The 21039-nt window shown below is 39.2% G+C and overlaps 1 protein-coding gene across 7 annotated transcripts in view; it reads left to right on the top strand.

Annotated features, from left to right (window-relative positions):
- TRPS1 (transcriptional repressor GATA binding 1) overlaps window positions 1-21039 on the top strand; it is a 216033-nt gene that overhangs the window by 54696 nt on the left and 140298 nt on the right. For 6 of the 7 annotated variants that reach the window (XM_071803843.1, XM_065831818.2, XM_065831820.2 and 3 more), the window contains 2 exons: window positions 462-1582; window positions 9368-9971. In XM_071803843.1, coding sequence (XP_071659944.1) covers window positions 462-1582; window positions 9368-9971 — 1725 coding nt within the window. The remainder of the gene's footprint in view (window positions 1-461; window positions 1583-9367; window positions 9972-21039) is intronic. The other variant, XM_065831823.2, reaches the window with a different exon arrangement.

The following is a 21039-nucleotide window of genomic DNA, read 5'->3' on the forward strand; positions in this document are numbered from 1 at the left end:
TCGAAATAAAAAAAGACTTAGGGCTCATTCTTTTGTTCCACACCTAGTATAGACTCCCTGCAAAGTCTCCTGTCAAAAGGTTGAGGGATATGAGAACTGATTATTGGATCTTCTATCAATGACATGGTTTAGTGATATAGTGAAGGAAGGAGTAGTCCTGTCAGACAACCCGATTTAAAAACCTGATCCTGTTGTGTATGTGTGCCTCTGTTTCCCCAAATAAACATATTTATATGGAATTTATATATAGCTATGTTAAACTTATCAAAATCTTCAGCAACAAATGCTGAATACATGAGGGTCTGTGTTTGATATCTTACTACATTAGTATAAATGGAAAAGGTGGTGATGGTGAATGAAGAAGCTTATGAATTAATTGCTCTTTTTTTTTTTGTTGTTCCTTCCTTGCTATTTGAATAAATGTACAGTGGAGCTAAAATGACCTTGTTCTTTATTCACAGGTTACTTTAGGTGGAACCTTTATTGGAATTGGGCGGAAAACTCCAGATTGCCAAGGCAACACCAAGTACTTCCGCTGCAAATTCTGCAATTTCACCTACATGGGCAACTCCTCCACTGAACTAGAGCAACACTTCTTACAGACTCACCCAAACAAAATGAAAGCAGCCCTTCCCTCCTCTGATTCTGGTAAAACTTCAGAGAAAAACTCCAATAAATCCAGTCCTACTCTTCGACCATGTGATTCTGGAGACTTGGGGAAGTGGCAAGACAGAATCACTGTAAAAGCAGGAGATGATACACCAGTTGGATATTCGGTGCCCATCAAGCCAATAGATTCCTCTAGGCAAAATGGTACCGATACAACCAGTTACTACTGGTGTAAATTTTGCAGTTTCAGCTGTGAATCGTCCAGCTCATTGAAACTATTAGAACATTACAGCAAACAGCATGGGGGAAGCCAGGCAGGAAGCCTTCACCCAGATCTGAATGATAAGCTTTCTAGGGGATCTGTCATTAACCAGAATGATCTAGTGAAAAATACAGATGGGGAGTTAGTGACAAAGGCAGAAAAGGGTGCAAAAAAGAAAGACTTGACTAGCAAAGGAGCAGAGGACAGCATGGTGACAAGCTACAACTGTCAGTTCTGTGACTTTAGGTACTCAAAGAGCCATGGCCCAGATGTAATAGTGGTGGGCCCACTTCTCCGTCACTATCAGCAGCTACACAACATTCATAAATGTACCATTAAGCACTGTCAGTTCTGTCCCCGAGGCCTCTGCAGCCCAGAAAAGCACCTTGGAGAAATTACTTATCCATTTGCTTGCAGAAAAAGTAATTGTTCCCACTGTGCTCTCTTGCTTTTGCACCTGTCTCCAGGGGTGACAGGAAGCTCTAGAGTCAAACACCAGTGCCATCAGTGCTCATTCTCCACTCCAGACGTGGACGTTCTTCTGCTCCACTATGAGAATGCACACGAAGCCCAAGCGTCTGATGTCAAACCAGAAACAAATGCCCTGCCAGGGGCAGAGGGGCCGCTGACGCTCAAGGAGAACAAAGAACACTCATGTACCAAATGTGACTTTACCACCCAGGTGGAAGAAGAGATTTCCCGACACTACAGGTACGATGAAGTTTCAAATGATTAATGGTAGGAACCCAAACAAACAGCCCTCCCTTAGTTCCTTAATTAAATGTCACCATTCCCCAAACATTTGAGGAAACTGGAAATCAAAATATGAATGCGTATAGATATAAATCTTTATGGCCAGGGTCTAATCCAACATCCACTTTGTTTTGGAAAACCACCAGCTAAGTCAGTGGATTTAATTATACATTCAAACCTGTGCAAAGAAGAGAGAGATTTGGATTTGCATGCAGATGCTGAAGTTCCAGCATATTTGAGGTTTGGTCAACTATTTTCCACCCAGAATCTTTTAGGTACTATTTTAGTTTAGGCTTTTTACCAGAAAGCTGGCATCTTCATTCAGTAGGGGGAACACGAATGGCTTTACTTTCCAAGACAGACTATGAATCCTTTCATGCTCCGTAACAGTGCTTCAATGTACTACCTTTTTGTAGTATTTTCCATTCCCAAGTCCAGCAATGCAATAATTAGTTTAAGAGCATTCCACTGCTGTTTTGGTGTTGGTTTCACACTGGGAGCAGACACTCTTTTGTCTGTTGATGTCATCCCCCAAGATCCTTTTGCAGATGCTTATTTTCATGTTGCTGGTTTACAGTGTCGTTCTATTTATTTTAAATGCTAATGTTCCTATTTGGAGGTGGATGTAGCCAGTCTCCTGACTCAGTCTGACACAATGTCATAGCGGCAGCCAACTCCCTGCTAAACTTCTTGGGTCAGTTCCTGCGCTGTTGTAAACTGGCAGTCCGGTTTACATCAGAGGAGGAGCTGGCTCTTAGGCTCCGTCAAGAGCAACAGTTATGTGCCGCTGCAAAAGCGATGTTAAATATTAGAAAATCATGCTGAATATGTTAACAGTTAAGGCTAATGCGTCAACAACAACGGAAAACTCAGTATCTATCTCATCTAAAAGATCTTTGCATGGAAGCCAGCTAGAATGAAGACAAAAGAAGATGCATTTTCAAAGCTAAAGCTTTGTTAAAAGCTCAAGAAACTGTGCCACATATAATAGATTCCAAGACATCCAAAATTAACAAAGGCAGACTGGGGCATGATACTTTAATAGAGATTAAAGCTGGGGGCATCCAAATGTTGCCCAACAGAGGGCTGCATTGGCAATGTATCAGGAGCCTCTTTAAAAAAAAAAAAAGGAAAAAAAGAAGAAGGAGCATATTGCTCATCTTTAATTTGGAGCTAGAGCCCACGGAGGGTTCAGGTCCCAGCATGCAGTGCCCCATTTTTGATCCAAGTGGGCCTGAGGGATGTTGTGCGGATTAATTAGTTAATGTTTGTAAACTGCTTTGAAGATGAAAAGTGGTATCTAAGTTCCAAGCATTATTACAGCAGCTTTGAGCCATGCTGTAGAACTCCATAGGCAGCACTTTGTCCGCCGCTGGGGCATGGCACGATCTTTTTTTAGTGGTTAAATAACTGGAAGATTGAAATGGCTCCTGGACTGAAAAAAGCACTTTTATTTTGCTGCAGCTGGTAATTTAAGTTTTAACAAGCACGTCTAGTTAAAATCCTTTTTTCCCAAGGAAAGGAGAAGCCGTGACTTTCAAAATTAAGTGCTAAGTCTGAGACGGGGTAGCAGTAGCTTCTCCTTTGGAGGGCTCAGTACCCTGCGGCTCTGGCAGTTGTCACAGGGAACTGCACTTTGGAAAATCAAGAGATGCACTTAAGCGTTCAAATCTCAACTTGTTTGTCTAAAATTAGGCTATTCTATTTAAGACACTGGAACAATATATTTTGTTAAGCCCTCAGTCTATGGCATTATTGAGTACTCTGAGGATGTTGTGTAATTAAAGCGAAATGCAACATCTCCATAACTGCCAACTTCTTTCCTTTTCTTCTGCCCTCCCCCCTTTCTGAGTTTTGTTACTCTTCTACGTGTACCGCTGCTGGTTTTCCCCACTGTGCATCTTCTTTGAAGTCACAGAAGTTAGTTCAGTTTGTGGTAGGTTCTCCACGGTGGCCAACACCAGCAGATTTTATTGCTTTTCTATACATAACCTAGTTTTCATAGTTTTCACTATCAAACTAAAACAAATGGAAAAAGAGCCTTCTGGTGCATTGTAGCTTTTATTTTTACTATTGTTATCAGGCCTTTTTAAAACAGAAGTTTTGCATGTATCAGATATGTATTTAATTCCCTTTTTGTATTTTATGAACTGAAGATACAGAATAGTTCAGATTTTAGAAAGTGGAACTTCTATAAAATAGTATTGTTAGGGAGGTATGTGACACACAGAACCATGCTGATGTGGAGCAGCTCACATCCTAGCTGTCCCTCCCCGTGGCTTCACCAGAGTTTATCTCAATAAAGCTGTTATACCACACGTTATGTATTTCTGATGTATTTAAAATGCCCATATGTCTAAAATCTGTCCATTTATATAAGGAGTTGAGTGGATTCTAATGGTAAACGTTACTAAGCATTAACGTGGTGGCAGAAACTGTTCTGCCATTCACATATTTAAGTTTACCCTTGATAATCTGTGAGTATCAGAGCTGGCTTTAGATAATACTTACATGTTTTGGTTCATGTATTTTTTTGTCTGCATTTTTGATTATTTTCATTTTGAGCCACACACATGAACAGCGTGCTTAATTTATTTTCTTTTTTGTTTTGTTTCCTTTTGGCTCTACATCTGCAATTTCACTATGTCTCCTGTGTCCCAATATTCCTCCTTTGCAACCATGTATTTGCAACAACATTAGAATTTGCAAAAGTGGTTCTTTCCAAGTTTTCTGTCTACAGAAACATATACTTAATGCTCATTCTATATTTTTACATATGATTATTTGAGAGCTGTTAAGTTTGAACTTAATGAATCACATTGCACTTGAGTTTGCTTGTATTTAAACCTGAGTAAAATTGCTTACTCAAATAAATGCCCAGAAGGTTTACTGGCCTCCATTTTCTACAAATTCTGTTACTACTCATTTTCCATTATACCTTTGAGGAGTCAGGTACTCTTGGTGTTCATTGCAAAGCTTAGTTTTCTTAAAACTGTCTGGTATTCTGATGAGCTAAAAGGTGCCAACTCTTGTAATTTAGATAAAAATCATACTGAATATTTGGGGAAATTTTGTGTGTCAGATCACTCAGTCTGGAGATTATTTTCCTGCTTCCTCCAAATAATTAATTTTCCTTTTTTTTTTTTTTTGTTGTTAAAAATTGAATGAGCTTCTTGCAGAAGTGGTTTTTGTTTTTGTTTTTTTTTTTAATGTTGCTGTGGGAAAACAGGACATTTTGTCATTTCTGCAAACATTAGAATTTTTCATGTAAATCCTTAATTGTCAAAAAAGACTTTGACAGAAACCATTTGATCAGTGCTGGTAAAATTTAAAATGCTATACTGAAGAATGCTCTAAACTTCTAAAAAAGGTAGGGTAGTGACTGTGTGTTCTTCAATAAACAACCGCAAAATATAAAAAGAAACTAGAAAGATTCACAAATGAAAAATAAGATGGCAATGAGGTAGAACATTTTTTGTAATAAACAGAAATTATTTTGAAAACATGGAGTACAACGCTTATGTAGGGTTCTCTTTTGAGATTAATTTCAAATGAAATTAAATTCCCCATGGGGAAGAGGGGTAAAAGGCAAAGGGCTGCTCAGGTCCTGCACGTCAGGGCTGGGAGTATCGGATCTGCCTCTCCTCTCACTCTGTGGGCAGCAGAAGCCGGAGCAGGGTCTTAGGCCTGCAGATTATGGATGTGTGGAGCCTTTGGGACACTCCCCAGAGGGGACAACCGAGGGGAAAAGTGTAAATTGAGGCCCAACAGCTCCCAGTTTTTCGGCAGAGCAGGAGACTTCACTTGTTGAACAATAGCAGCAGCTGCGAGGACCTTTTCCATCCTCCTGACACCTTAATTCACTGCTCTGAACTTGTTTGCTCTTGCCAGTGGCTTTTGCTCTCCTTTCATCTCAGCCTTGCGCTCCGCTCTGCCCATTCTCCTCCCCTTTCTGTCCCTCTGCTGAGTTTTCTTGCTTGCTTTGCTTACTCCATTTCCTTCTGAATATTTTCTGCTCCCCACAAGCCTGAGTGTGGCACCCATCCCCAAAGTAAACTTTCTCATAAGCCTGTTTCTTCATGAGAAATACTAGTAAGTCTTATATACATTATGTAATTCAAAACATGCAAAAAATTGAAGTGGTACGACAGCTGTACCTTCACCCAGAATATTTTCTATGCCCTAGAGCACAGGAATGTCTTCAGGTAATTTAAAAAAAAAAAATAGTTGTTTTGTAGAGAATAGTGTTTTGTAATACTTCAGACTAGTTAGAAGTATGTCAGCGAGACTTAATTAACAACTGGCTAGTGTCAAGAGTATCACGGCCTATTAGAAAGCTCAAGTAAAGAACATTAAATCCATCAAAAAAGCGCATATCTAATTTTTCCAACTTCAAGCTTTTGCAAGGGAAAATTTTTATATCTCATAGTGCCCAGTTCAAGTACATTTTGGTACAAATAAAGAATTATAGGATTTTATTAAGTTGTCAGAATGCGACAGTGCAATGAAAGTTTGGCCTGAATTCCTTGACGTTTAATCTTGGGATTGGGCCATAAATGTTTTAGTGTCCATGAATGATGAGGTCTTTGATTTATTTTGTAGTGAAAATAATGATGCTAAGTGACATTAATGGATGGGATGACATTGCCATCCTAGTGCCATTTTGAAGATAGTGCCAGTTTATGGCTTGTACCTGCTGTTAGCTTGCTTGCATGGTGTATGAGAAAGATCACAAAAGGGAGAGCGCCATTTCCTTCTTCATTTACATCACTGTCTGCCCTACTGAGATTTTCCTCAAACATCTCTCCTTTGATCAGCTGAATGCCAATACACCTGATGGGTTCAGAGTTTCAGGTGGCGTTACCATGGTTTAGCTGTAAAGTGCAGCTTTAAGGTGCACGGGATGCTTATTGTGTATTTTGCAAATTGGAACTTTTAACATTTTGTTGCTTAGCTTAGAAACATGGAGTAGGTTTATATTCTAACACAAAAAGAAATCAAACATTGCCAACTTGTTTCCTTGATCGCTATCAGGGCGGGGTGAAAACAGTCAGAGATGAAAACATTTTCTTTGTATGCCTTGTTCTGGGAAAGAATAAGTTTCTAGCTTTCAGAAGTTCTCTAATAGCTGATGATAGTTGTTATTTTATTATTTGAGACTGTGAATTATATTGGACAGTTCCAAACTTTAACTTACTTTTCGGAGCTTGGGGATAGAATAGTATACAGGACAAACCCTTGAAAAGTATGAAGATTTATAATGTCGATGGCAGAGATTACTTTTTCATGCATACTAGAAAATTACATGTCCTGAAAAAAAGGCTGTTGGGTAACTACTACCTAGATCCGTCCTTGTCTTTTCCACATCACAGTGCCTGTCACAGTTTCACAGAAAATCAGAGGAATGTTTGTATGACTCTCTTTGAATAAATTACAGATAATTTAAATGAGCAAACCTTTGATGGAATAAAGGTGATTGTAGCTGGGCCTCAGCCGTGTAGTTACAACTGTGTCTAATATTCAGCATTTATTTGTGGCTTTAGAAGTGTGGTACCACTCCTGTGGTATATACCGCTCCTGATAAAAAACGTTTGGCCAGTGTGGAAGTGGGGGGGAAAAAAATAAAAGACAAGTTAGGCAGAAAAAGATCAGCTGTTTGGAGGTGTGATATCTGTAGATGAGAGCCAAGTTAGGAAAGGGGGTTAGCTATTGAAATAGCCAAGTTAAACAAGAGACACTTAGGGCTAAGTAGCCTCCCAAAGGATTGATAAACTTTCACATGGGGAGTGTATGCGGTTGAGCCATTAGCCCCAAATGGTGTCTTGTTTAACTTGGCGTTTAAGATAACTAGCCCCTGTCTAACTTGGACTTCCCTGACGGTATCCCACCTTTACAGGGCTGACCCTCTTTATAACTTGGCTTTTTGTATTTATAAAATGGTTTTGATCAGATAGCACTCTCTCACTCTCTCACTCTCTCTTTTTTTTCCTTTTCTTTTTTTTCTTTGGTTCAGAAGAGAATTAAGATCAGTTCAGAAAAGAATTAAGTTTCAAGAGAGAATATATTAGTGTCGCATCGAGAGACAAGCTGATTTTAATAAAACACAATTGTAGAATGAAGAAAAAGGAACAGAGCCAGAACAGGATTTTAACCCACAGCTTTCTCTCCCACAAGTAGATTTTGTTGCCATAAGGCTATGTGAAGAATATCTGACTCTATTTTTTGCATAACTGAACGAGCCCATCTAGTCCCTTAAAATGAATATAAATACGGAAAATGACAAAAAGAAAACTGATATTGCACAAGGGCTAAAAAGCTTGAATCTGAATGTGTACTCATGTCTGTGCGCTGACACAACTGCGAGAAAATCAGACAATGTAAATAACATATGGTTTGTTTTTCCAACAAAAGGAAAGAAGGAAGACAAGGAGGTTTAAAAAGTTTGGCAAGTAGTCCCTTCTAAAACTGTCATACTCTAAAAGGGACATTTTGTGTATCTTTCCAGTTCTACAGATGCACCAAGAGCCAAATCCTGCTCTTACTGGAGTCAATGGGAGTTTTGCCATCGACTTCACTGAGAGTAGGATTTGGCCTCAAAAGAATTAATTCTAACAATTGGAGTTGTCAGGGCAGTAACAGATTTCTCATGCAAGTTTTGTCCTGTGTGGATAGCAAAAGGCTCATTTTTTAGCTTGGCTAAAGACGCTGTTGTGACTCCGAATGCCTGGGGTGTGGATGTGCGAGTGTGTCTGTAGGGAGAAGCTGTTGCAGATTTATGTACATTTTGGTGGAAGGCAGGGACGGTGTTTCACTCTGCGTTGGTACGACGCCGGGCGCAGCCGGAGCCTGATGGGAGGGCTCGGACCTCTCCTGTGCTATAAACAATTATTCATAATGGCGTTATAGAGCTCATAAAGAGTGTTCTGTTCCTATGATAGATACAGTAAATGGGTAACATGTTGTTCTCATGTACCAACATATGCTTTACATAATTTAGTAATATAGTACTTTATATAGGCTTTTAGAACAAAAACAGGAAGGCGCATTATTCTGCAGTGCTCCATAGCTCGTACGCAAGCATTTCTGTACTTGATAGGAAAACAGCTCATAGTGACACAGCCAGCTTTTTTTCTTTAGAGCAGAATCTTTTAAAGTTGTGTTAAAATGTCCATAGAGAACAAGTAAGTACTGTGTATTGTGCACAGCCTTCTCTCCTTTGGTGTATTCTTACCTGTAAGTTAGCCAGAGCTCCCTTCAAAATCATCTTTGTCAACCAAAAATACGTTAAATGGGTGGAAAGAAAATAATTTTTTTAAGCATTTGAACTTTCTAGCATAGATTTATGTTATACAAGTTGTTTTTTAATAAAAAGAAAACGATCCTTTTCTAACTATTGGATTTTGTTTGAAAAACCTTTGATATTTCTACCACAATAGGAAGTGAAAAGTGTATTGCAGCAAACTGAAGAGGAAAAAACTGCAGAATCCCAGTGAAATTATATGAAGTTTAGAATAAAGCAGTGGAGTGTGAATGAGCAATAGGAGGCCAATGCAAAGCATGGGGGGAAAAACAAGCAGGGTTTTTCCATATTGTATGAGACACCAAAGTAAACCTGCTTGCTTTATTTAGAGGAAATAGTACTGTAAGTTCCATTTATTTTCTTCATCTTGGTAGGCAGAACCACTGTGAGAGAGAAGGCCGAGAGGATGCTCTTGTGTTAATACACTTCTCATTTTCTTCCAGGAGAGTACACAACTGCTACAAATGCCGTCAGTGCAGCTTCACGGCTGTTGACACTCAGTCACTACTAGAGCACTTCAACACTGTGCACTGTCAGGAGATGGACGTCACTACAGCTAATGGGGAGGACAGTCACAGTGTTTCGTCTATCAAGGAGGAGCCAAAAATTGACCTCAAGGTCTACAGTCTGATTAATCCAGACCCCAAAATGGGGGAGCCCATATCTGACAGCATAGTGAAGAGGGAAAAGATAGAAGAGAAAGAAGTGCTCAAGGAGAAAGGTTGGACTGACAGTCCCAGCGATGATCTTCGCAATGTGACCTGGAGGGGAACAGACATATTGAGGGGGAGCCCGTCATACACACAGACCAGTCTGGGCTTATTGACCCCAGCGTCCGTTGGCCAAGAGCAGCCAAAGCCTTTAAGGGATAGTCCGAACGTAGAAGCTGCCCATCTCGCGCGGCCCATGTACGGCTTGGCGGTGGAGAGCAAGGGCTTCCTGCAGGGCGTGCAGGCTGGAGCGGCGGAGAAAGGCGGGCAGCTCCCCCAGCCCTACCCTGCGTCCGGGGACAGCAAGGCCAAGGACGAGTCCCAGTCCTTACTACGGGTAGGAAGCTCTCTTTTTTTTTCCCTCTTGCTCTTTATGCTTACATGTATGTTACGTTTAATTAGGCATGCAAATGATTTCTTCAGTTCCAGAGTAATGTGGCTGGGTTCTTATTTTTCATGCATGGAAAAAAAAATAATCATGGAAAGACTGAAAGCCTCAAACTTGCAGATGTAAACTGGCAGGTGAATGTTCTAAAGTGTTTGCATAAAACAGTGTATATATTGATGTAGTATTAGTAAGCAAGTGCTTGTGCTTTTGCTATTTAACTCTGATAAAATTTTGTTTAATCATTCCTGCTAATTGTGCAGGTTGATGATGCATTTGAAGAAGGAAGGTTTAGAACCCCAGAAGGCTGCACATCTGTTACACTAAAACAACTAATCGCCTCTTAAATTTTGTGGTGGTGTGACAGTTCACACTTAAGCAAGATTTCACATTATTAAATATGAATATGAAACCTGAGTTAAATATTAATAAAAAGTAACTTTTTTTTTTTTAAAGAAAAACCAAAACAATGTAATTATAGATCGATTTTGACACTTGTCTGGTTGTCTTGGAAGCAAAAGAAAAGAAAAAAAAGATAAACGGAAGGAGTGTGTGTGATAAGAAACGGAGGGTGTTTGTCACACCAAATAATTCCTATTCTGTCTGTATTTTACACAAAAGGGCCTATATATAAGGAACTTCCCATTCCATCAAGGTATGCTTTTTCTGCTGTAGGGAAATCTGAGTTTAGGAAACCTCACAAATTCTGAGGAGCTGCACAGGGCAACAAATAAGTACCTTTCTCCTGGAGTTATCACCGTATGTTTTTAGGGGCAGCTCCCTACTTGAACTTCTGGAAACTTCCTACAAGAGCAGTCAGCCCACAGACAAACATCACTAGAATGGAACTGATGATCTGCTATTTTTCTTTATTGTCTTTTATAAGAACATTTATGACCGTACCATCCATTACTGTAAGAGTGAACAACGTGTCAGAAGAAGACAAAAGGCAAGATAAATGTTTTACTCCGTGGTCTACTAAGATTATACATAGGTATATCTCTCTCTGTATGTGTATGTAAGTCTTACAAGCTCTTTCTAAATGAAGTCAGTGGTCTTAAAAATATTGCAGTTACTTTAATTATAAAATAATGCGTCTCTTCCTTAAAGTCTGCATGGAGTTTAGGGCGACAAGAATCTTTTGTGCCTTACAGGTCAGAAATAGTTTCTGATGTCAGATTTTAAGTGTATGAGAAGCAGTCACAGTATGACAGGTTTCCTGTTGCGAACCTGGTTGTATGCTCACTGTGAATGGCAGGGTTATATTTCTCTCCTCCCTTTGCAAATATATATAAAAATATATAAATTATATCCAACTGGCATTGGAATTCGTGCTAAACATATGATGCTAGTTACATCCCACTTAGATTTTTGTAGTGATTGTTAGCAGTGCAGAGACATAATTGGCCAGAGGAGCCATTTGTATTGTGGGTTATCAGAATACAAATATTTTTCATTTGTTGTTTTAGTCCTAAAGAATTAAAAAAGCCAACTAAACAAAAGTTTTCAAAGGGACCTGGTAGCATGCAGAACCAGCTCTATAGAGGCATAAATGTGGTTGGTCACTGGAGCCTATAATCTTAATAAGTGATAAGACAATTACAGTCTCAGTTTTAGCCATTGGTGAATGAAGAAAGGGAAACTACGCTGGCTGCTTCTTATGCTCATCTTTAAAATAAATTTCGGACAGTTTTTTAAAGTCTTCATACAGAAGCATTATTTTTTTTTTTTTTTCAAATCAGTATTTTTATCACTTTAGAAATATTTTTAACACTTCTGGATGTTCTGAAAGACAAAGTATCTGTAATTCTTATGATTTTCTGGAAAAAAAAAAGTCTTATTTTTTATGTTATCAGGCCATATAAATTAGTTTCTTGCATTTTAAAAAGTTGTGTATAACCCAACTTCTCTTTTATAAGGTTTGTAAAAAGATTTATTAGTGGATTAGGTCTATACTGAACAGAGAAACCGTACCACCAACACTCAGAGAGGATTTACTTTTGTGTACACTTCTAGCTACCTTGCTCTTTGAACTCAGTTGTGCCAAGGACTTGTCTGGGTCTTTTCCTTAGTTATAGTATTTTAATTTTCACTTTTCTTCTTTGAAAATTGGGAAGTTGCCTTTGTCAGTTTGAAATATTTAAAAAAAAAGGGAAGGAGGTTAACTTTTTGCATCTGCTGAACGGAGCCCCTAATCATATATATTTCATCACTATTGATGGATAGAGGAAAATAGTAATAATTCAAACTTCTTGAAGGTAAGGGGTGATCTGAAGGATAGGAGATGGTGGAAGATGGAGTGTGACTCTGTGAGTGGTATTAATTCTTCCAATAATGTGGATATTACCTATGCCCCTGGGTCTCTGAAAAAGATCATTGAAACCCAACTCCCTTCCACTCTGGAAAAAGCTCATTTTTGTAATCCTCTGAAATAAAAAAAAATGCACTGTATTGTTAAGCAGATCTCCCATGATTATCCACTTTTGGATAAATATGTTTTTCTAATGTGAAATAGCTAGTAGAAATAGCTAATGTTGTGCTAAAAGTTGGGCCTTTCTAAAAGGAAAGTGTTAAATCAATACATACTTCTGGTATCATATAATGGATGCTTATGCAAAATACTGTATCCCAGGACGACTGGTGACTAGGAAACAAAACCTATAATAAAATCACTGTGGACACCTTCATTTTTTTTCCCCAAAGACTGACATAGAGGAAGCCAAAAATTTGGGATTACTCAGTGAATAAACACTGTGAGAAATGGACTGAAAAAATCTAACACCTCCCTTTTGTTGTACTGGCTATTCAGTATTTATAAAGTGGTTCTGCTTATTACAAATGATTTGTAATGATTCAACAGTAGCAGTAATACCATGTGCTTTTCATTTTTGAGTTCTCTCGTGACTGGGGGAAGGGAAAGGGGAGATAATGTTTTTCACATTTTTTCATATAGATAGAGGTTAATATTGCAAGTGGGTTTTCTAGATACTGAGTTTGGGAGCAATTAGCATTTTAATAAAATATCAAAGATGACACAGATCAACTGGGGAAGGGGTGAAACTCTACAGTTGCCCACAGAATTCCCTAATGTCTACAGGATAATTGTAAACTTTTGGAAGTTACTTGGAGTGGTTTTCAGCTTTGCATGTTGTGTGAGCCGTTGATACGCCGCTTTCTTGCATTCCTTCCATGCACGATGGACATGTTCCCTCCCCAGTCTCTGCGCTACAGTAGATTATTCATAGGAGTCATTAGGGTTGGATTTCTTTCCTTTTTCGCAGCTAAAAGACTGAATGGCTTGTGACCTTTCGGGAGCTGGGGTTGGTGCGGTGGCAATAGCTTGAACTCCGCCTGTGTGTGAACACACGTATGCAGTGGACGCACCTTTTTCCCCGAGAGCGCTTCCAAGCTGTGTGTATGTAACACAATCTTTCTCAGGGGCTTGGTACACTTCTGTGAGTGGCTTTGATTTATTTTTCTTATTACAATGTTTCCAGCAGCTGTACTTACAGCGAATCGGTATGTTTTGCAAATGGGAATTACAAAAAATGTACCTCAGCGTGGTACAATGTAGACATTATTTCTACTCTTCCTTAGAGTGGCTGATTTTATAGTTTAAAGATTTGTTGATACTGGAAGGTCTATTGAGATGCAAAAATGTTCCTTTTTTTGGGTAGCACATTGGCAGCCAGAAGACTCCAGGCCAGGCAGATTGTTCAATGCTTTGACAACGCAGATCTTGGACAGCAGGAACTTTTTGCTAAACTGATTTTAAATGAAGTGTCCTGTTTTGCTATGTGTAGACACTGCAGAACAAAGTTTTCCACAAAATCGGGAATTGCAGCCTGAGCCTTCAGACCTAAACACAGCCCCAGCTAGCCCACCATAAGGTGTTGGTAAACACTGGGGCCTTGCAGTGTCGTCGAGCTGATGCAGAGCAGCACAGATCAGTGTGTCCCACGGTGCCGCGTATGCCTGAAGGCAACATGGAGATACCTGCGTATTAATCATAATTCATGTAGTGGGGAGATTTGTGTACTGTCAGAGGGAGACAAACTGTCAAATTATTGCAAAAGTACTGGTGATTTTTATCAAAGGCAAACCGTAGGCTATAATGTTAAATATCTAACTGAAGTTATGTTAGCTATGAGCTTCTTATATGGAGCAAAGGATAAACTCAGCTCTTTTATTAGACAGATTATTTTGCACCCTAATGATCAGACTGTTTTTACACTACAGGAAATCATGGTGTTTCAAGAAGGTTTCCATTTATTTTAACAGGAGTTGTTTTCTTTTTGCCTGTGATACTTATACTTCTGCTATTTCAGATAGTCTTCTGTCTAGAGCTGGTTATATGGCTTCAAATTTGGGGAGGCAGGAAATAAAAAACGTGATTTTCCCTCTCCCTGTTTCACATTCTCCTGTGTTGCTGATTGACAGAGCTAATTTTAAAATAAGCGATAGGTATGTATGTATCAGTAAATTTACATATAATCAAATTAATATCAGTCTAGTAAATATCAGACACAATCCCTATTGGTGAAACATTATTTTCCCTGTTATAAAGTACTGACTACCGTTATCCACAGAATTAGATGCCAAATAGCTGCAAAGCAGTGGAAATGCTGAACTGGCCTTTTTCATTTCCGAAAGACTTCTCCAAACATTCAGTTTTTGGCTGGAAGGATAACATACCTTTGAGGTAAAACGTGCCTCTCTGATGCTGGTAGAAGTATTGCTGCTGCTTTTAGCAGGAGCACAAGGAGCAGCATTGGAAGGCTCAGAGCACACAGAGTGGGGTCTTGGTTTAAATGCGATTTTTTCAGTGGTCACTACAGGCTAATGGATGGAAGCTTTTGTGCACCTTGGCATTGTGTCCAATTTCCAGCCACCTTTTGATAGCAGCATCTTGATGGTATATCTACAGAATTAAATTGAATGCATATAATTGTTTCATACATCTTATTTAAGTTGGTGAAGGCCTTAGATGCTGCATCTCATTCCTCAGCCACTTTGGGAAAGAAAAAGCAGCCCTTTTAAAGAAGAAACATCTGAAATAGTTTCTCTGGAGCTGCATCTCATTTTATTCCCATTTCCTCTGACTCTGTTAGAGATCTTTCAGGAAGTATTTATAGTCAAGGCCATTCATTGCCATACGGGCCTCTAATTAGCTGAAGGGAACTCAGCAGGCACTGTGTCTTACTAATGCACATAGCTCTGTCAGGTCACAGAGCTGCCAGAGTCTTTCATTTTTTTTAGAAGCACCTGTTTCCACAAGTCTCTGCCTGGGGAGGCAGCGGGCTATTTTTTTAAATATAACTACATCCTGGAAAATTGCAAGGATCCTTCAACGAGGAAAATGAGAAAATAAAGATAGGACTTGAAGAGAAAGGGTTTTGAAGCATCGGGTTTCCTGCACAAAAACGAGGTGGGTAAAATCCCTGTGATGGTGAAGGTCTCGCAAAAGAAGCTAAAATAACTTTCTGAAGGTTTCAAGTAGTCTAGAAACAAACATGTACTTGGCTGCTTTTAGTAACTACTGGAACCAAACCCACAAGAAATTGAATGTTTTGCATTACTCATCCTGACTGAGTGATCAGATAGGACTAGAAAGTAACTTTTAGAAAAATGTTAACCTGCCCAATTAAAGGCATGTTTCTGGTTTTTGTGTGGGGTGTGTCTGTCATGTGGAGAGACAACCCCACCTCGTGCATGTTTACCCACCCGTCAGTGCATATTTTTTATTTATTCTTTTTTTTTTTTTCCTCTCCCTTTTACGAAATGCGGTTTAGGAGAGAATTAAATGATAAAATCATTATTTGGGTGGGGCGCGGTAATAATGTGAAAGGGCAGCAGCTACGTCAAAATCCTTGATGAGAAGGTGAATCAGTATGTGCAACAAAGAGCTGGGGAGATCGGTACAGGCCCCCAGGCCACTGCGTAAGCAGCAGGGTTTATTGAAGTTGCTATGATCAATAACAATGATTCAAGGAGAAAGAACTGAGATAATTCTTGATTTAAAACAAGCTGCATCGTTGGAGGGGAGTGATGGTGATGAAGATGAGAACAAAAGAGTGCTTTCTTGTATTGAACTGAGTGACCAAAACAGATAGACAATCAGTGCAATTAACTCAATTTTGTATTACCCTTAACTAGTTTGGGTATGAGTACCTTTCTTCTTCTCTCTCCGGTCCAGTATTTGGTGTTCTGGCATTGGCGGGCATGAGCAGGGGCAGCACATCGTTGTCACCTGAGTGCTGCACACCTGCACCAGGGCTTGGCCTTACTGGGGGAATGTCACCTGAGTGCGTGATCAGCCGCTCCGCGCCATCGCTGCCGCGGGGAACAGCGCTTGTGGAGCTCAGTGTGAGGGTGGGAGTGTCCTCGGTGCCTGGGCACAGCTCTCCCTGGCAGCCCTCACTGCTCTGGGTGAGTTGGGGGTCTGGGCACAGAGAGGACCCCAGCGGTGTCTCCCCAGCCTGAACAGGAGCCCTCAGTATGGGCTGTTGTGAGCTGGAGCCTCCCTTGGCCCAGCTGAGGCTCGGAGGTGGCTTCCCCTGCTTAGCCCCTGGGCGCCACTGAGCTACCTGCGTCCACACTGAAAACGAGCCCAGTCCTGCAGCCCTTATTCACAGCCCCTGCTCCAAACCGGACACACTGAATGAGGGGATATTCCTTTAGGTATGACCAATCCTGGTAAGCAGCTGTTGTTTTTTGTTTTGTTGGTTTGTGTTTTGTTTTTTTTTTCTTTCCGTTTTTTATTCTAATTGTCTTTAAATACATTCCTGAATTTTTACTTTATTAAAACTTGTGCTCACAGCGGCCGCAGCTGGGTGTCAGCAGTGTCGGGGGGTGAGCACAGCTGTGGGCACTGCAAAGAGCGCAGCGGTAGCAGCTCCCTCCAGTCTAAACAATTCTGAGGACTGTCAATGGGAAGCCTTGTTTAAACTGGGAAGTAAGTAAACACAACTTCTCACACGCCGACCAACTTCAGTAATTAGCTGATCTTCTCCAAACTTTTGAAACGTTAAATACAACTATAACCATTATACAGCCCTATTATTATTCTTTATTGCTAGGAATACTTAGCATTAGATAATATACCTGAAGTAAAATGGAAGCTTCGATTGTATTTAGAAACTAAGGGTAATCTTTGCCAAACTGGATCCAATAGGAAACACATTCATGTCCGAAGGCAGAACTTGCTGCTAACTTGTAGATTTTCAATGGAAAATTAAATTTCATAGATGAATGCAGGCAAGGATTGTACATAATTCTATTTTTGTCTAAAGTACTGTGGTGCTGAACAGTGAAAGTCTATGTGAAGATACCTCTAACATCTGGAAGTGCAGACTTGCTTTCTGTGTTGAATTTCAGACAACCCTCTACAGGTATTTGGTAACTGAAAGACACAATAAGTATACTCTTTTAGAGAAGGAATATCATGATAGACAATAAATAAATAAATGTTTAGTTTATTGGACTAAGAAGGGAGCATTGTAATTATAATTGATTTTAAGGAATCCAGATGCTATCCACATCTGAACAAATTCAAAATGGTAAAGATTTAAAAACAGATTTATTAATAAAGAATGCACAGGCATGCTTTGTGATTTTTCCATGGAGGTATCTAGGGCTATATATGGAGGTATCTAGGGGTATATATGCGAGATATGCAAAAGCTTTTCTGCAATATCTTTGGTTACCTTAGCACTCCTCAGAATGTGCATGCGGCCCCCCTTGGAAGTAGTCTTAATTTTAAGATCTCTAATGTAGCACAATTGATTTAGTGAACAATTTCCTATCTAATATAATTCATTTACTTCTTGTACCAAGATCTGTTTTTAAAATGAAGCTTTATAATGGCTAAATGGTTCTGTTGATGTTTTTCTAAGCAATTTTGCTAAGTAGTGTTATGTATCTTTTAGAAAATCTTTGTTGTAGTGATATAATAATATGTGTATGTAATATAAATCTATAAATATATGTGTTCCACAATGCATATTTAGAATTCAGACAGGATAGACAGGAGAAAGAATAAAGACATTTTCTCTTTGTGCCCTGTGCACAGTATTGGGTTTCTGAAACAAATGGCGTGGTGGCAGCCCAGGCTACGCGGCACTTTGCAGGCAGCTTTGCTGAGTTTGTGTATCCCTGTGCTGCCTGAGATCTGCAGATCTCAGGTTGGTGAATCATATTTGTCCCAGTTAGATGGTTAATTCTGTATGATTTCTTGGCTGTTCTCAGCCTTAGGCTCCCCACACTGTCTGTAAAATGGGAATAAAGGTGGTTTCCTGCCTCGAAAGGCGACAGTGAAGGGATGTGTTGGACTATGGATTGTGCAGCACTATGGTCACAGCAAGAAGAGCCTGATCCATGGGCATCCTGAGTCAATATTCCAGGTTGACTTCTCTGGGCATGATGATATAACTTTTTGCAAGAATACCAGTGAAAGAGAAAAATTTACAAGACAGATTATAATTTTCATTTTAACTTTGTTAAAATTTCTGTTTTTTCCTTCAGCCTGGGGGGAGGTGGTGTGGGGGAAAAGGAAGAGAACAGGAATTTTTTGGAGCATGTCATTTGCATTTCTTGTTAGACTTTGACCTCATTTTGGTTTATGGGCCTCCGATATGTATAGTGGCAAACTGCACATTTTCACTTATGGGAAGAAGACTTTTAACAATGGCTTACATTGCAGCCTTTAATCATGTGAGTTGCCTCCAGCACTTGCTGAGAGTAAAATACCACCCTCTCCCTTTCCAGATGGGTTGTACTGTTGGCCGGTTCTCCTTGCAAGACCGTCTCTGATTTGAAAATTGTGTTTAAATTTTTAAAAAGTGAGGAAAAAAAAGATAAAGTATCAGAACATTTGTCAAGGAATTTGTTATGAATGGGAACGAGGAGCAATACAAACAAGCTTGGAATGAGTTTTAATTCACATGTTATTCTGGGAGCCTACAATTTCTGGTGAGAAAATGGTATATTTTAGGTCTATTTCCTCCAGTTTTTGGCATGGATCAATGCCTGTTTTGTTCAGTCAGATGTGCAAATGGGAATTTTGGATGCTTAGAACTAATTTTAGTAGGTGGGGGGCAAATTTATTATGATGCTACAAATAGAGTTTGATCACAGCTGCTTCATTGCAATTATAAAAATTGGCTGCGAAACTCTTAAGCTATATTTACTGGTTGCAGGGAAAAAAACAAAAATGAAAACAAAAAAACTTGTCTATCCAAAACTCTGTCTTGTTTCTCTTAAAGTTCTGAGTACCATCATTTTTATACCCAGTATTTTAGTTTGTCTTGATCGTGGTGCCAGAGTATTTCCGTGCTGCTCTCCCCCCATGCCTTTGCAGTTTGTACTCAAGTGAATCGCCCATTCTTTCATGAATAAAGTGTATCTTTTGTGTTAGGCTGAATTTCTGAACTTGTTCTGAAATTACAGTAAATCACACGCAGACCTCTTCAGACTTATTAGGTAAATGTTAGAAACTTCACTGGAAGTTGGGCACTTCAAAGCTCTTGCTGCTCTAGTCTGTACTTGCCTAAAAGACTGTAAGGCAGACACGGCAAGGTGGAAGATTTCAAATCAAAGCAAAACTTAATATACCGCTATTATCCCCTTTAGAAGACATAGGGAGAATAATATCTTTACATATTTATGAAGTTTTTTTTTCTGATAGCAACTTCTTTAATGTTCATGAATTTATGCTTTTTAGTTAGAATAGAAAATTCTGTGTGATGCTCCATATTTCTTCAACTGCTCATGGCAGCTCTTCTCCCAACTCAAAGTGGATGTATTCCAGATCTGTTTAAAATTTTGTGTTGTGCAGAATAAGCTTACTCAGCCTGTTTCTTGAGAAAAGCACTTTCTCCACAATACAGTTAATGGACTCAGCTATGGTGATCATTTTGGCATTCCTCCCTGCAGCTGATAAAGAAGACAAACATCTGTAAAGTTCTCCATTGACAGTAGCACAGTACCTGTTAATATATTACTGAAAGTCATTTATATTTGACTGAGATATGCTAGAAACGTAAATATTTCATTTTGTTTAAAATTCTTGTAAACTCTAATTTATGCAGTGTTTGAGGAGTGGGGAGTTACTGGAAAACATGATTAGAATCTTATAGGCTTCAAGGTTTGTAAACACCTTGGCACCTAAACATGTTTGTGTGCGTACGTGTATTTTACTGGTTTGTTTGCTAATTCTAAATTACTTTTAGAAATTAGAATTAAATTTTAAAAATGAGATTTATTTTTAAGTTAAAAAATGGAAAGGCTTTTTCACTGAACACCGAATTAATGTAGTTATTTAGCCAAATGGTTTGTAGGGCTAATATTAATTTTCAAACCAAAGAGTATGTTACAGCTTTACTGATTTCTCCATTACAGAGAATTATGTTCTGCTTAGCAGAAGTTTTAAATATGGGTTGATTTTAAAATGGATCTTTTCATGCCTTTGAGACTATAAACTTAATCATCACTTAATCAATTTGCCTTTGCCTTTTAATAGCCAGCTAAGCAGTAGAAGGGTAGAGGTCTTTGCCATGGTTATCCATAACAACTGTCAGAGCAGGTTTGATGTAGGGACTTTTACAAATTTTAAGAGTATAGCTGATGTCTGTTAAATCTGGTTCCTTAGTCTGGGCTTCCTTGGTATGATCTTCAGCTAAAGGACTCCTCATATAAGACTCGGTTTTGTCAAACCTTGTGACCAGCTGCTTGTATCTCGGGAGGGGTGTTTCATCCAACTTCAGCGCCTCAAGCTGACATTGGTGTAGACCTCTAGGCTGGACTCTTTCTGAAATGTATCACTTCACTGAGCAAAAAGACAGCCTGGGTTGAAACCTTAATTATTGCTTAAGGTGTTTGAAGGCTTTCTTAGTGATATCCTCCTTAAGAAGTGAAGTATAAGCCATTTTGAACACCAGTCCTCCACGTACATCACTATTGTGAGGAAGGAACATTTTTAAAAATATTGGCTTGAGAATATGTATTACCTGTGCTGGTTCTG

Source organism: Patagioenas fasciata, chromosome 2 (assembly GCF_037038585.1).
Source record: "Patagioenas fasciata isolate bPatFas1 chromosome 2, bPatFas1.hap1, whole genome shotgun sequence".
Classification (NCBI taxonomy): Eukaryota; Metazoa; Chordata; class Aves; order Columbiformes; family Columbidae; genus Patagioenas; species Patagioenas fasciata.